This window comes from Rousettus aegyptiacus, unplaced genomic scaffold (assembly GCF_014176215.1).
Source record: "Rousettus aegyptiacus isolate mRouAeg1 unplaced genomic scaffold, mRouAeg1.p scaffold_m13_p_8, whole genome shotgun sequence".
NCBI lineage: Eukaryota > Metazoa > Chordata > Mammalia > Chiroptera > Pteropodidae > Rousettus > Rousettus aegyptiacus.
Genome location: NW_023416311.1, coordinates 65,122,617 through 65,139,593, shown reverse-complemented (window position 1 = coordinate 65,139,593; position 16,977 = coordinate 65,122,617). Strand labels below are relative to the sequence as shown.

The window sequence follows — 16,977 nt, the reverse complement described above, 5'->3', positions numbered from 1 at the left end:
CCCGTGTTCTGTTAGTTTTGAGTCTGGCTGATACCCACCTATTAACCTATTTTCTATTTCAGACAAAATTGCTTTCCATGAAAATGGTTTTAGAAACTTAAAAAAAAATCCCTGTGTACATCAAATGAGCTTATCTCACAGTATTAAATGCCATTATGTGATGGCAGAGTTGTTTAACTTGATATGTAAGTGACCAAAACATGGACTGATGGGAAATACATTAGAGGAGACTACCCACAACCCTATATTAAACATTTTCATCATTTCTGGTAAGCTTTCTTTAAGCCACATCATGGAACTGATTCTCTAGTGAATTAATCACTATAAGCACCTGGTATATATGAAACTTTGAGGGCAAGTTTTATTAAATAATGAAAACAAATAAAAATTTCTTAACAAACTGTAGTATATTGGCTAAAAGAAACAACCTACTTTCTATGGGCTTGAAAGGCCTTTTCAGAAAAATAAAACAAAACTGTTACTTTACACCTTATCTAAACACATCTTGAATTTTCAAAAGGAAATTCATCCTCTACCACAGAAAGTTCTTTAATATAGATGATACTACCACAGTGAATTCTTCCTGTGTTGACAGTAGCCCCCAAAAGGAAAAACAAAGACACACATATATTTATAATTTAGAAAAATTCCACTCTTAGGAATCACTGTGTATCTGTTAAAATGCAGTTACCAATGTTCATTCGTTCACTTCTATAGAGTTAAATCATGGTGCTGATGTCAGCCACCTCTTCATACTTTTGTATAGGCTATATGGAGACTAGTTGTTTATTTACAAAAGGCTCATTTTTATGATAAATAAAACATGAAAATAAAAAAGAAAGAGGCTAAAAGTTGGCATTTATGGCACCTGAAAATGGAAAAAAAGTTTGCAAGGGAAGGAAAAACATAATGTGTTCTGAAAATGAAGAAAACACTACAGCTCATGTTTAGTCCATTTTTAGAACATTTATACAGACATCGAGGAGCATAAATTGTTTTACAAATTAGTGTGACTTTCGAAGACCAAAAATAGGACACTTTACTAAACAGGATAATATAGCATTTTGCTTACATGTTCATTCCAGGCATTCCAGGGCCACCTAAAGCATTCAGTGGGGGTCTCATTGCACCTCCATAGTTCTGTAATGATAACCAAGGGTCAGACTACCACAAAACAAAAAAACAAAACCAAAGAGGAGGGGGGAAAGAAAGGAGAGCAGGTTAATGATTTCCCTACATAACTCCAGATTGGATAAGGCCTGTGCAATTCATTCTCTGAAGGGTCCACTCTTGTACTTTTGTTTCTATTTTAACAATTACTTTCCTTTGTGTCTTTTAAAAACTATGTGAATATGTAAGATCACTGGACATGTTAAAAGATTAAGGTATATAGTTGCAATAATATTTAATTTATTTTTATTAATTTCCTAAAATCTATACAACAGTGAGCTTTTAAAAATAAAACATTGCACAAATTTAAAGAAAAAACAGTCAACATGTTTGAAACATGTTTGAACAATTACAATCTGAAAAAAAAAAACACCAACTCAGGTGAACCCAATATAAGAAAGTTTAATGCAAACTTCTGTTTCTAAAATAATATACCAAACAAAGAAATGCACTTATAGAAATGTAGAAAAATATATGAAAACTAAAGTATACTCAGAATATGTATGAATGAATTATATGGTTTAATAGGTTTCTGTCAATATCTATTACATGCATTAAAATGATAAAAAACATTTTAATGTTTTAACATACATATCATATTAGCTTACTTTAGTTTTCATAAGGGCCAAAAGATTAAATTTAACATTATCATGTTGATATATTGTGTCGTTATGAACTACTTGAATACTTGACTTTCTTGCACCGGTATTCCTTTAACTTTTCTGACTACTCATTTTCAGTTCCCTTTGCTGGCTCCTTTTACTTTGCTAACTCTGTAATGTTGCTTTCTCCCATGTTCTAGCCACAGCATTCTTTAAATAGTCTAATAATAATAATTCTTATTATTTCAATAAATGCACATTTGTGGGTCATTTTAGCTGCTACCATTAGTTCAACAACTATTTATATGTTAGGACTCCCAAATCTTTTATATTTTGTCATGATAGATCTCCTAAGCTCCTAGATAACTTATATGCTGAACTTCGCATGAGTTATTTCCACCTGGATACTACTTCGTGCTCAACATAACTAAAAGTAAACTGAATGTTATCTTCTCATGAGTGTACTTTATACTGCCTTCCTCAGTCAGTTCTGTGGCATCAGCTTCACATACCAGTCCAGGCTAAGAACCTCCAGGAGCTTTGATATCTCTTCCTTTTCTTTTGGTTTCCATATCCAGTCAGTTATCTTAAAGGCTATTGATTCTATCTGTGAAATAGCTCTGGAAATATGCTCCCTTTCATATTACTACTCTTTGTCATTTACTAAGACTAGTGTACTGTCTTAACTGGTCTCTCTGACGCAGCCTCTCCCGGTCCCAATCTATTCTCCAAACTGCCTCCAGAACTACATACACTAACAGTCCTCTTTATGACACTTAAAAGCCATGACAACACACACTGCCTATCCAATGAAGACTAGACTCCCCAGCATGGCTCAATGAGGTTAGTCACAGATCAGCTCAGCCTACATTTCCTTCCCTTATTTCCTATAATTTTTTTAGCTTCTTCCCTTTCTCCCAAATACAGCCTACCGCCTACTGAATTTATTGTGGTTCAAAAACAAGCAATACACATTTACACTCATGTTAACTCATTTGCTGTGGCTTCTGTGTAGTAGGTGCTAAGATGACAAGGGGGATATTCAGAGTGAAAAAGTCTTTTACAGAGAATAAGCCACAGTTCATAAATAAATTACCTAGTTACATGCTATATATTGTTTATTTCTTTTACTTTAAGGAAATCTTATTTGAACATCCAAATTTGGTTTGCTATGAAGAGAGTGGAATGGTTTAGCCACACTTGACTCACTAGTTAAAGCAATCGCCATTACCCTTAACCTCTGGGTCAAGCACGGTGGGGACAGCAGTAGCATTAGCAGGGAATCTCTGAGAGGAAAGTCATTGGGAAGAAAGTCTGAACGGTATAGCATAACAGAAACGCTTCATAAAGAAGCTGCTCCTCAGTATTGGTCTTAGAAAATCTGTGTTTTATTTTATCAAGGAATGGTCTATAGCCATGCCATCCTAAACAAGCCTGATCCCGTCCGATCTCAGAAGCTAAGCAGGGTTGGGGCTGGTCAGTACTTGGATGGGAGACCACCTAGGAAGACCAGGTGCTGTAGGCATAAAAAATAAAAAATAAAAAAATAAGGGACTGTAAGCTGATAAGGTCCTTGCAATCTGTGAGGTCAACCAAGGGTTGCCTCACCTAAAAAGAAAAAAAAAAAAGGAGGAAAGCAATTATCCAATACATAGTTTAACAGATTTACAAAATATTTTCATTTTGTGAATAATCTGAAGCAAAAAGAAAACAGAAAGGTAAGAAAGAACAACAACTGGCTTTCCAAGTGGTATCAACAAAGGCAGAAGAGCAAGAGCTAATTTAGAATCACTGAATTTTAAAGCTGATGGCAGCTATACAATTCCATCTGGTTTAATCTCTCTCCCAATGCAATGTTCCTGACAAAATGGTTGTTCAGACTCTGTTTGGAAAGTTTATAAAGAGTTTTTCCATGATTGGGTAGTTTAATTTCTGGAAAGTTCTTGAACTAAATTTTACCTCTCATCTTAGATTTGAAAATACAGAAATCATTTTATTCTCTCTTCCCAGAGAGCCTGTCACATCTCATCATTTCTCTCCCTCACGTATTTGATCTGGAAATATTGGTATGTTTTTACTTGTAAATAACTCATTTGTCCTTTAGATTGCTAGAGGAACCAGAATTAGTTGGGTGGTATTGGTGAATTTTCCTGTTAGTCATATGACACCCACTAAGCCTAAGAACACAGGCAAGCTAAGCATATCTTAGCACAAAAGCAAGTAGAAAAATGAATTCAAATCTAGTATTAGTGAAGATATTTTTCTTGACTAAATAGACAATTTTGCTTTTCTATTAAAAGGATACTGATATATATGTAAAAAATCATGTATTACCACTGAAGTTAAAATTAAAAGAGATTAAGGGGTGGGAAAAATGGCTGAGATTTGGAGCAAACTTTTATTTCTTCATCCATGAAGTAAGCACTAATCACATGTTTACCAGGTTCTAGGTGTACTTTGCCTAAACTGGCATTATCTAAGAACCATTAGGTAATATATATATTTTTTGTTTTTCAATTGTTCAATAGATAACTTCAGTAATTCAATTGTTCCAAAAGATAGCTAATGTCTCTCTTTACTACAATGATATTAAACTAAAAAAAAAATGGAAATAATATCTATGATAAGAAAGAGATGTGTATTTCATTTGTGCACAAAGCTAAAGACAATATTCCAGAGACTGTTTCTATAATCCTACTACAAAAACATGGATGCAATCTGCTCTTGGGTGGCATCTGTATGATTTATTTTCTTCTGACTTTAATAATCTCACATATATTTATACAGTAGATTTTTTCCATGTAATATTCCAAAAATTTGGTGTTCTAAAAATTTGGTTATATGCACTTTGTGTTTCAATATAGTTGATATATATATTATTGTGCATTGGTTAGAAACTCCTAACTCTAAGTTATATTATCTGGGGGTTAGATTCTTAATTCTCTAACTCCTTTGGGAACACAATAAAATATTAACTTATTTTTTTTAAGTAGATACATGAAACAGACTCCAAAAATGGTCATTTATAATGCTGTTCTTGGAAAGGATAAAGAAAATGAATTAATTCATTCTTTTAACCAGTGTTATGACATGCTAACCTCTGACCTATGAGGTGGAAATTTTAAATTCTGGATTTTGGATTAGTTTCTTTGAAGTATGACATTATATAATAATTTCTACCCCGCACAGCTTTCTCAAGAGAGACAAAAGGATGTTTTAGCTAAAATAAGTGACATCCTGGAGCAGAATACTTAAAAAAAGATGTCACTGACCTCGGTATATACTTCTGGGAAATAGTCATAGAGAAGTAGGCTAACATAAGAAGTATATCTATAGCATTATGCTTGCCCAATATGACCTATTTAATGTTTATTTCTAAATGGTTCTCTATTGTTTTCATATTTTATAAAGAAATATGGTTGTATAAAATAAATTGTCAATGGCATTTTCTAAAAGACTTACAGAAATATATTTTATGTTGCTTATTCTATTTAATATTTTCAATGAACTAAGTTTCATCTAACTTATTTAAGTGGTTATCTTTTAAAATAATTTTATTTGTTTCCTCAATATAACTAAAAGGGTAACAGTTTTTTTAAAATAATAATTACTATAATGTATTTCTATGCAATGTATTTTTTCAAATGTACTGAATGCATGTGTGATAGCTTGTGTTAAAATATGGTTTGTTGTTATATCAATTTGGACATGTCACAGATGTTATGTTCGTAAGAGCCTAACAATCCTTATATCAAGACTTTAATATATATAACAAAAACTAATAGATAACATAGTTTGTTTACATAAAATAAAGACAAAAAACCCAGCCTCTACTTTCTGCATTGTTTATTTACCTGTGGTCCTAAGGGCACCATTCCTCTTGGAGGAGTCATTCTCTGCATTGGTCCACCCATATTTGGATGTCCTAAAACAAAAAAGCATGAAGATAATCAGCAATATAATAAATATGAGTGCTAGCCCAGAGGCTAGTAGTCTCCTCTATGCTTGGTGTTTATTCCATTTTTTTTGTTGTTGTTGTTGTTATCACCTGCCCTCACTATCATGTATAATTAAGAGTTAACTGAAAATATAAATCACTTGGCATCGTTATCTGCAAAAATGCAATTGCTATAATTATGGAAGACTTATTCCAATAAAAACTTCCTTAAAAAATAAAGGAATTTCTTTGTGATTCTGCATATCCATTTCACTTTTACTTTAAAGTAGTCACCTTGTTGTCGAGTTGGGTCCATTCCACTGGGAAGTAATGGCTGACTTCCTGGGACACCTCCAAGTGCCTAGCATATTTAGTAAAACAAAATTAAAAGCAATATTATAAATATTTATAAAATAAGTGCTTTAACAATTCTCTTTTAAAATTCTTATAATTACAGAACGGATTTGAGTATTTCACAAGATTTCTTATATTTGACATTCATTTACAAATTTTATAGCTCTATATACCTACTATGAGTTCTTAGTTCTAAGAAGATTCTATTTTGCCCATTTTGTGTCAAGCAAAATATGTACTTTGGTGAGGAAATCTAGCCAAAAATTGTTCTATATTTTTCCGAGAAGTATAATGCCTGCCTCTTAAATTAATTTACTAAGGGTACTAAAATAACTAATTTTGCTTCTTAAATGTAAGCTTTCTGTTTCTACAGATTATTTTACTCATTTGGGACTGCAAGAGCAGCAGGGCTAAAATGCCAAGGGACCAATGAATATTTTTTGTAGTCACATTTTCCCTAAGAAACTATTTGGAAAAATAATACTCCAATTAAGTTCAAACAATTGGGCTATATAAAAAAAGAAAATTAGGACTGAAAAAGATGGAGATTAACAGAGTTTATATATGTAGGGTGTAATACTGGAGACATACTGAATTGTAACTTCTTATAGTTGTCTGAGCAGCACTTAGAGCTGAACAAAGCTGTAAGCAATTTCAATCTGTTCATCCTATGAAGTACATAGGTACGCAATATACACATAATCCTGACAATAGGCAAAATTTCTATAAAGAATCACTAATTTAAGGATAAATCTTGTTTAGTTAAAAATTTTGACTATTAAAAAAATAATATTAAAGAATTTATATACCCAGATCAGACATGTTTCCTTGTTACTTGGGATACAGTAGAGAGCTGCCATTTTTCATGTCCCTTTTATAATTATTTGAATTTTTTTTTTTTTTGCTTACAAACACACTCAATACATATTTATTGAGTTCCTACTATATAATCTGTTCCTTGCTTACCTTTCCAACCTCATTTCTTGCCACTGCCACAGTGACATTCTAATGTTCAGCCATACCAAACTTCTTTCAGTTTTTTTCAATTCATGTAATCAATCCACAATATCTAAATGTCAACCATTAAAAACAAAATAAAATAAAACCTGAAACTAAATGATCTCTCCTCTTAAGGAGCTCACAGACCCTGAAGTACCTATGGCTGGCATATTTTAGATCTCAGTTTAGAAATCACTTCCTTAAAAATTCTTCCCAGCAACGTTTGTCTGGGACAAGTTTTCCTTTTATTTATTTTAAAATATGTATAATTTTTTTAAGTTATGGAAAAATTGCACAAACAGTACAAAGAATTCCCATATACCCTGACACAGACTGCCCAACTGTTAACATTCTACCACATTTGCCTCATCACTTTCTCCTGCTCTCTATGTACTTTTATCCTGCCTTTTTCAGAACCATGTGACAGCAAGTTGCAGACATTATGCCTCCATCACCCCTAAGTACTGCAGAATATAAAGTATTCTCCTACATAATCGCAGCACAACTTTCATGTCAGGAAATGAGCAAAGATACAATACTACCACCCAAGCCACAGACATCATTCAAAATATAACATTTGTCTCAATTAGTTTATTTTTCTTTCTGGGACTAGGACCTCATGGAACACGTTTCACCTAGTTGCCATGTTTCCTCATGCTCTTCCAAGCAATAAAAATAATTCCTTAGCCTTTCCCTATCATGTCCTCAACAGTTTTAAAGAGAATGAGTGTTAACTTCTGCAGATGATATTCTGATGTCTTTTTACGGCCCAGACTCATGTCATATTTTCTTAGCAGGAATACCACAGAAATGATGTTGTGCTATTCTCAGTGATCACATTAGAGGGCACATCATTTTGATTCATACCACTATTGGTGATGTTAACTTTTATCATCTGATCATGTTTGCGTATGCCAGGTTTCTACACCATAAAATCATTATGTTTCCCATTTGTAACTGATTACTTTCAGTATTAGAGCTATTCCCAGAATGTCACTATCTCATTCCTCATCAATCCTTTATCAACCCACCCATTGGATGTTGTTAGCATCTACTGATAACTCTTAAGCACTATGGTCATTGCCAAATGGACATATCCCATGTCCATCACGCTTTCTATGTTTATTAGCTAGCGTTCCACTATAAGAAAGAGCTTATTTATTTATTATTTAATTATGTAAGTATAAACTATGGATTCCTATTATATTTAATGGGTTGTAATCTACTACTATTGTCTGAGATTTGGCCAGTGGGAAGCTCTTCAAGCTGGCTCTTGTGTTCTTACTAGCAAAACATGTTCCAGGTTCATCCCATACTTTTTCTGGCCTAGCAGTGGAATCAGTCTTTTCTCTAAATGGCTCTGATTTTTTCCAGTGGAGAAAAGTATTTAGGCATCAAGATATGGTTTCTCACAGTGTTCACTATTAGGTGAATATATTGCTTCTACGCCCTCTCAGAAGATTCTGAGCTTGAAACACTATGTATGTGTTTATGCACACACACATATGACTAATTAATATTCTCTCTCTCCCTTCCTCCCCCTCTGCCACACACATAAACATACCATAAATTCATACTCTCTAAACTCTCCAACACCACCTTAGCATCTCCAGTTTCAATCCAAAATCTCAGGGTTATTTTTATCCTTCTCCCTTTCAATGTTTGTATTTTCTCCAACACGGAGAAACCTTTTATTACCTTCAATATCTTTTACTTACTTGTTCAATCAATGTATTTATTTGCTCAATATTGCCAATCTTCCAACCACAAAGGCCATTGCTTCTTTTGTTATCTCTGTGTGACTCCTCCCTGCCTCCTTGAATGTCTTAGCATGCAAGGAAGGTAAGGGCATTTTATGTGTTTTTATAGGATCTTGTAATCCACTTTCATAAAACTTAAATATGATTATGGCTTGCTTTTTTCTCTGTATTCCTGACAGACTATAAGTTCTGAGAGAGAGTATGGACCTTATTTATGTCTATTGGCTCAGAATAATAAATATTTCTTGAAGGAATAAAAGAAATAGGGTTTATATTAGACAATTTTAGGAATCATCAGTGTTAAATTCATAAAAATGGAATAGACTTCAGAGAGTACAAAGAAAACAGATCAAATATATAATTATTTAGAAATATCAAGAATAGGTAGGAAAGAAAACAAACTAAGTAAATGTGAAATCAAGGCATGGGGGGAACTTAGACCAACAGTACAGAAAGTACAAGGAGAGTTTCAAAAAGGAAGTGTCAAAGTTACAAAGAAAAAGATTAGAAAGAAAACTAAAAATATGTGACTAATCAATATTATCTTCAATTGCAAGTTTGCTTAAAAAGTTCTTATTTTTAAAGTCTCCAAGTGGTTAGTTTTATACTCTAGACTTTGATTCCAAATTTCTATATCTAACTGGAGAAATAATATTTTATCACTGAAAATCATTTTCAAAATTTTCAAAACCACTTTCAAAACCAGATTCAAAATTTTGCTTTTTCTTGTTTATCCTGGAATATAAGTATAATTGATATATTTCTGTTTTTAGTCATCATTTTAAAGTATAGCAAAATCCTACAGAAATCTTGGTCAATGCCAAGTTGTCTTTCAAAATAAGTGTCTTTATCTAAATTTAACTTTTTAGTCACCAGCAGTTTTCTTTTAGAAGTCAACTCTCTAACTCTTAAAAATTTTTGTCAGTTCTGAGATGACCACATTATGGTTTTGAGCATTAACAAGAGCATCACCACTGCATTCTTTAAACCTTCAATGTCAAGGGGAAAAATTTATATATTTTATAGTTGATATTATTTTCACATTTTTAACATGTTACAGGTGTTCTATTCAGACTTATATTACTGGTCAAAATTTCAGCACACATTTTTTGTTCTATAAGAAATCTTCACTTCGACAGAAAATAAGTAATGATGAAGGTACTTAATAATAACAAACATAATAACAATAATATATACTTGAGAACAAGTATATTTGTGCTAGGGCTTGTGCAAAGCTCTTTATATTTATTATTTCACTCAATGCTTACAACAATTAGGTTACTATTGATCCTTTTTGCTAATGAGAAACTGAGATTTAATACATAAGTAATTTGTTCATTCATCCATGGTTATACTTTCAGCATGTAGCAAAGCCAGGGCTTCAAATCATACTCTAAAAGTTCTAAAAGATAAGTTTTACATTCTAGAATTTAAAATAGATGAGATACAAAATTTTATTAAAATAGAAATAATTAAATGGAGAAATGTCTTGCTTCATAAAAGAATTACTTAGTTTACAAAGGATTCATCATATGATTCCAATGCTAAGCCCCTCTGGCAACTAAAGATTCTGATGTATATTTCCTTGAATACCATAATATATATTTATAGAGACCAAATGTTCATTGATGATGAAAAACTAGTGAATTTACCAATGTTTTCATGATATAATTCAGTTAATCATTTTGATCTATCCAAATTTTTAATGGGCCTCTTCAATTATATGAAGTGAAGTAGAATAATATAATCAATAAAATTTAAAACTAGAAAACATTTTAGAAATATCTGGGTACATTCTAATTTCACTTGTTAAAAAAAAATAGATGCCCAGAAAGGTTAAGTAACTTGCTCAGTCACCCATTACTTGGCATTGCTGGCATTTGAACCTTAGATGCTTTGAGATCCTTTTAACAATATCGCTTTCATTTTTTTTTTCTGTGAAAAGGCAGTATTAACAGAAAATTTATTAAAACACAGAAATGTTACCTTCAGTGTAGGAAAACTTGGTTCCAAAGCACAACTCACTATTTGTTATATAAATTTACTTATTTATTATATGTATTGTATGTCATATATATTTACTTATCATTACTTATTTAATACATGTGGCTATTTAAATTTGGATTAACAAAGTAAAATTTTGGTTCCTCAGTCACCCTAGCCACATTTCAGGTACTGAAAGGTGTTTCAAGTACCAGAAAGCTACTGCACATAACAGTGCAATAAGAGAATATTTCTACCATTCCAGAAAGTTCTCCTGGGCAGTGCTGAGTTGCAATGCCAGATCCTCAAGGTTTTCTTTAGTTTGTTTATTGATGCAGCTCCACATTTAGAATGGGGTTTGGTACTTAGTAAACCTCAACACATACTTTTTGAATAGTTTAAAAAGAGATTTTGTATAGTTCTATGACATTTCCAGTCAAGCAGATGTAAATGCATTTTTTTTGTATTAGCTTATTTCCCCAAACGGTATATCTGTGACAAAATGGCTGTAATGATAATGAGATGCTTTGGCAAAAGTAGTAAATATTATACCAAAAAGGTTTGTGTAACTATAACTTAAATTGCGTGAGAGTGCGCAGAATTCACTACGGAACCTTTCTCTAGTTGGAGAGGAGAATGAATTTCTTTTTTGTCAGACATTGAATTGTTAATTTCCTTTCTACAATTGTAGAAAATAATTTAAAAAGATATATATTCCAGGATACACTTATAATTCAAATTCATAAAGAAATACATTTTAATTGTTTCATCAGATATCAAATAGTAATTTAAATACATTAATAGAGAAATTATCAATAAGAAACAAAGAAATAGGGAGATCCCAGTTGATAGAAAGGAATATTTTGAACTGGCAAAAAAAGCTACTTTATGCTTTCATCATTACCCACTAATTTACATTAACCAAGGGCAAAATATCTAGTTTTTAAAGCTAGAGATTTGGATATAGTCATTCTCCTTACAATTTTAGTGAAGATTCCTACTATTTACTTAATGTAAAACATATTTCTCTTTATGCAGCTGAAGTCTTTCTTTTGTTTTCATATTGATATCATTAAATAAGTCAATCTCTACATTTGAAAATTTTTACAAAGACAGAAAATATTGGTAAAAGACATGCTAAACAGCATTTATCCTGAATAAGAGAACATGGAAAAAAGAGTTAAGCATGGGGTTTGTTTAAAGTACCTTGGTTATTTGAGGATATAGTAAGTTTATTTCAGTATACAACATTTTTTTTCCTGCTCAAAAGTCTATTGATTTTTTTCCTATCTGAAAAGTGATGAAGAAAAATCTTTTTAAGATTTTCCTGTCCTCAGTATCCATTGTTTTCCTTCTATCATGTAAAAACTATAGTCAATATGCATAAAGGAAAACTTTCTATATTAAATAACTAGAGAATAAAATATTTATACTTTTTTTCTCTATATATATAACTAATAATACTATTTTCTAATCACAAATGAAATCACTGCTCAGTGCAAACTTTAGAAATACAGAATAAAAAAAAATTCACTCATAATCCTACCACCCAGAAAAAAAGGCCGTGGTCCTGACAGTGTTCCTGACGAGTGTGTGTCATGGAGGTGGGGCACGCGAGAGGGGGAAATCCTCTGAGTATGTACAGTGACATAGCATAGATGATGCACTAAATATGTTTTGTGCCTTCTTTTTTCACATTTGGTAATATAACGTAAACATTTTATCATATCAATACATTTAATTCTATAACATGACTTTTAATAGCTGCGTACCATCTCACCATTTAGATATGTCATAATTTATTTAGCCACTCATCTGTTATTGGACAAATATCTTTGAGAGTTTCAGTAAAATAGTTAGGTGTAATGTCCTTTTAGAATACCAAAATCAGCTTTAGAATACAAAATGGTACTATGTATTATCTCAGTTCATATACCTGTTGACAAAGTTTTAAGAATGGTCAGAAATAGAGTATAAATTCTCAAAATTCTATAGGATTGATAAATCAATAGTTTATTCTTGGTGTTAGTTAACAGTCTGTATTTCTGGCTGTATTGGTTTCCTTACCATAGTGTTGAATGATTATTATGAATTTTTCTGATTAGACATTTTATTTAGGAGAAAGATAAAGATCTGTTACACTGCAAGTTATTATGGATGCTTCAACACCAATGACCCATTTCAACAGTTAAACAAATTCCAATATAAAACTGTAGTCAAAAATATTTTCTAGACTTCACTTTTGTGTCATATGTTCTTTCATATATATTTATTCTTCGCCATATTGTATAGTTTTGTAATTTGACTTTTCTTTCATCATTTAGAAGCTATTACTATTTCATATATTTCTTGGCATAGTGATATTATATCATATACTAAACATCCAATCTTATGAACAAACAGTATAAACCATGGTGAATTTAGCCCAGAACCATGAAAACAAGTTCAGGAGAACTACAGATATGAAACGTATAGTATCTTATACACAGCAGGGATGCCAACAATGTCAAATGGATGTAGCTCCAATAATTCCACCAGTCAGTCATCACTAATATGGAATATATGAAGTCATAAAAATTCTAAAAACACACTTATACAAGAAATTCACATTTCCCTAATTGATATTTTCGGGAATCTCTTAGATCTGAGTAATACACAAAACTCTGAATGGGATATCTGAAACATCAAGAAGACTCCAATAAAAGATGTAACTTTCTGTCCTTTGAAAAGAAATGTAAAAGACTCAGACACCTATGTAAGTAGATCTTGCTTAATATATACAGGTTTACCCACAGAGAAAATAAAATTCCCAAATGTTCAAACGCTTGGCATCTGTGTTCTTCCCTTTCCTATTTCATGCAATGTTCCCATGGCCCTATGTACTGAATGCAGATTCAGTCTGCAGGAGAAAACTCCTCCAGCTGCTAATACAGGGCTTCCAACACTGCTTCTTGCTTGAAGTCCTCCCCTGGGGGTGAATGTGGGGGTGCTGGCACTCCTTGCTGAGCACTTGAACAAGAGAACACTAGCAAACTGGGACACTTCGAGGACACTGCATAATTTCAGCAAGAGTTGTAAAGGAGAAGGAGACTCTACTGCTATCAAATTTATTAGTAAGCCCAACTTTCTTGCATTTTTGGTCAGGAAAAGAGTGGAAATAAAGAAAGGAAAAGAATTTATTGTGATGACAGGTTTACTTTAGATATGGGAAAATGCTGAGGTATATAAATGACAGAATTAAAGTGACAAAAGAATGATTTTGATATAAATATTCCATCAATTAAGCATTTAACTTCTTTTTGTTATATACGTGCATGTTGTCTGTACCCTAAAACTAAACTGTAAACTCCTTGAAAACAAAAATTGTTCTTTCTTCACTTTAGCAATAAATATTTATGATATTGCTTAAAAAATATCTGAGGGCAAAAGTTTATGAAATCTTAGAGCTCTTGTAGGTAAAAAATGTTGGAAGATCTATTGTTAATAATTGTTATTGTTAATAATTTGTTATTTATTAATAGATTTAAACCTTTTAGAAGCAGCTAATTATATCCTTAAAATGTCAATACAATTGGGCAAAATTGATATGTTACAGCCATGATATTGAAAATATATAAAACTAAAAAACTATGTTCATAGAAAATTTTATTGCCATCTTTTAAATGAGGGTATAATTAACCAAAATTATGCATATTTAAAACTTAGTTTCAAAGTACATGGTAGACTTCAAGGGTCAGCAGACTTATTTCTATAAAGATCCAGATAGTAAATACTTTAGGGTTGCAGGCCATATATAGTCTCTATCATGACTGCTCAAATCTTCTATTGCAGTATAAAAAAAGCCAAAGACAATACATAGATGAATTGAGTGTGGCTGTGTTCCAATAAAACTTTATTTACAAAAACAGTCAGCCAACCTATGGGACATAGTTTGCCAACACCTGAAGTAGATTATATATTACTAGAAGCAGCATTAACTGGAATAGAAAAGGATAACTTCATATTTTTATAGGTAAATATTTGTGACATTTTCAAGACCTTTATTGATTCTTTAAAAAGCACAACAACAACAACAACAACAACAACTTTAGCACATAAATCTTACCTGGTTAGGTATCCTCAATGGGGGCCTTGGACCTCCAGGGTACCGAGGTGACATAAAAGGCTAGTAAAATAAAACAAACAAATAAACAAAACATAACAAAACAAAAACGGCACAATGTAAAATACACTGAAAATAAACTGCTTTAAAATTTTTTAGAATTATAGAAAACATAAATCAATTTACTGTCTGTTTTCAAATGACTAATTGCTTTTAAGAAGAGTCACCACTAAATTTTATTTTTTGTAGACTATCTGGAAAATTTTCCAAAGAAAATGTATAAACATCAAAGATGACTAAAGTAATTATAGTAATTTCTTTAAAATGTTGAATTATTTTTAAGAGAATAATGCCTAATTGGCAAAAAGGAGTAAGAAATTTAGGCAGTTGAATCTCAGGACTAAGACTTCAGGAAAAGCCTTACTGGCTATATCATTACACAAATTGTGTCCTGAGTATATACTTTTGGCCAACTTATCAGCTTTGGCTATCAATTTCCTTCAATAATTTTAAAGTTCCCAAATTTCTTCACCTTTTCTTTCATAGCTCTGTTTAAAATGGTAAAGAAAATTTTTTGCCAAGAGTCACTGTGGCTAAAGAGGTTTGGTTTTCCTTGAATGAGGGTTTGGTGTGATTCAAAACTGATTATAAATTTTAAAGATGAAATTTCTTTGCATAGTTTGAGCCTAACAGTTTATGATGTATGTACTTTTAACGAAAGAAAAAATGGTCTTATATTAAAACTCAATTCAATTTATCTTATTAAATGAATCAGAAGCTAAGATACGTTGACTCAAAAGATAACTATTTGAAGAATATCCTAAAAATATCATTTTAGTGATAGTCCAAGTTTGAATAGAAGAAGAATATTTTTGATCACTCAGATTTAGGCATCAAATTTTTTGAAGTTATTCCTAAAATCATTCAAAATTTCATTTTTATATTTTACTATAAACTATATTAAAATAATATAATTTTGTTTAATTACCTCACGATACATAATTTACTTAAATACAAGATTATTCCTTTCATGAAACATAAGCGAATTATTAACTCAAAAGAGCTGAATGTTATAAAGTAAAATATTAAGAATAAATATAAATGAAGAATCAATTTAACTAAGGTTTGGGCAAGCCAAATCTATAATACTTTACATAATTAAATTCCACATTTATAATGTATTTTTTACAAATATTTTTTAGAAATTAGGCCTGCAGCATCTGAAACATAAAATCCTAACAAATTTAAGACATTTCCCATAATACCTTTTGGAAGGTCTGGACCAACTAAAAAGAACTTTAGTATTAAGCAAGCAATACGGCCTTCTGCTCACTGTGGTCTTATATGTTAATGTATTCCCAGGAGATCATTTTAAATGAACAGAAACAGCGGATCATTCAGGTAATATTGTCACCTCCAGCTGATATAACTTAAGTGGATTTTCCAAGCTTAACATTTAAATAATGCTTAGTTTACACAAAACTGATCAAAGTCATCTCTCTTTTATCATGTCTGAAACGCCAAACTGGATTAATTAGTTTAATATACTATCAACTAGTATATCCCAATATTCACACTCCCTCTGCTATTTTCCTAATCACCTAATTTTATTTCTGCAACTGTCTATTTAAATTCTGGACTCATTTAAAAATGTTTAATAATTAAATATTGTGTCATTGGTTTTAGAATGGTTGCCTTTCTTTCACAAAGTGATGTTTTATGACATATTCACTAATCTGAAGTATAATTTCAATTTAGTTTTTGAAACATGGGGGAAAAAAGAGGTTACTAATAATTCTTGTCTATAATAAATTCATTTTGAAATGAAATACAAGGTAGAAATTATGTTAAAAATATTACTAAATAGCAAATACTGAGATAAACATTGAGATGTGCCTTATTTGAAACAGAGTATTTGAGCTTTGCATGTTCATCTGAATGTAAAGTGATGCTATAGAATTAATTTAATGAACTATTTGAAAAGAGAAGAATTTTTCTGCAATCAATGGCATTGTGAGTAAATACGTTTTAATGAGATTGTCATCATACTCTCTTATTTGACTGTGAGGC

General features: G+C 31.4%; 1 protein-coding gene and 1 pseudogene across 4 annotated transcripts in view; one reads left to right on the top strand and one right to left on the bottom strand.

The window, feature by feature from the left end:
• Positions 1-16,977, bottom strand: part of SSBP2 (single stranded DNA binding protein 2) — a 244,599-nt gene that overhangs the window by 38,971 nt on the left and 188,651 nt on the right. For 2 of the 4 annotated variants that reach the window (XM_016123364.2, XM_016123352.2), the window contains 4 exons: positions 14,911-14,970; positions 6,004-6,070; positions 5,627-5,697; positions 1,073-1,164 (listed from right to left, as the gene is read on the bottom strand). In XM_016123364.2, the coding sequence (XP_015978850.1) occupies positions 1,073-1,164; positions 5,627-5,697; positions 6,004-6,070; positions 14,911-14,970 (290 nt within the window). The remainder of the gene's footprint in view (positions 1-1,072; positions 1,165-5,626; positions 5,698-6,003; positions 6,071-14,910; positions 14,971-16,977) is intronic. The other 2 variants (XM_016123359.2, XM_016123371.2) reach the window with 1 other exon arrangement.
• LOC118607118 lies at positions 3,179-3,297 on the top strand (annotated as a pseudogene).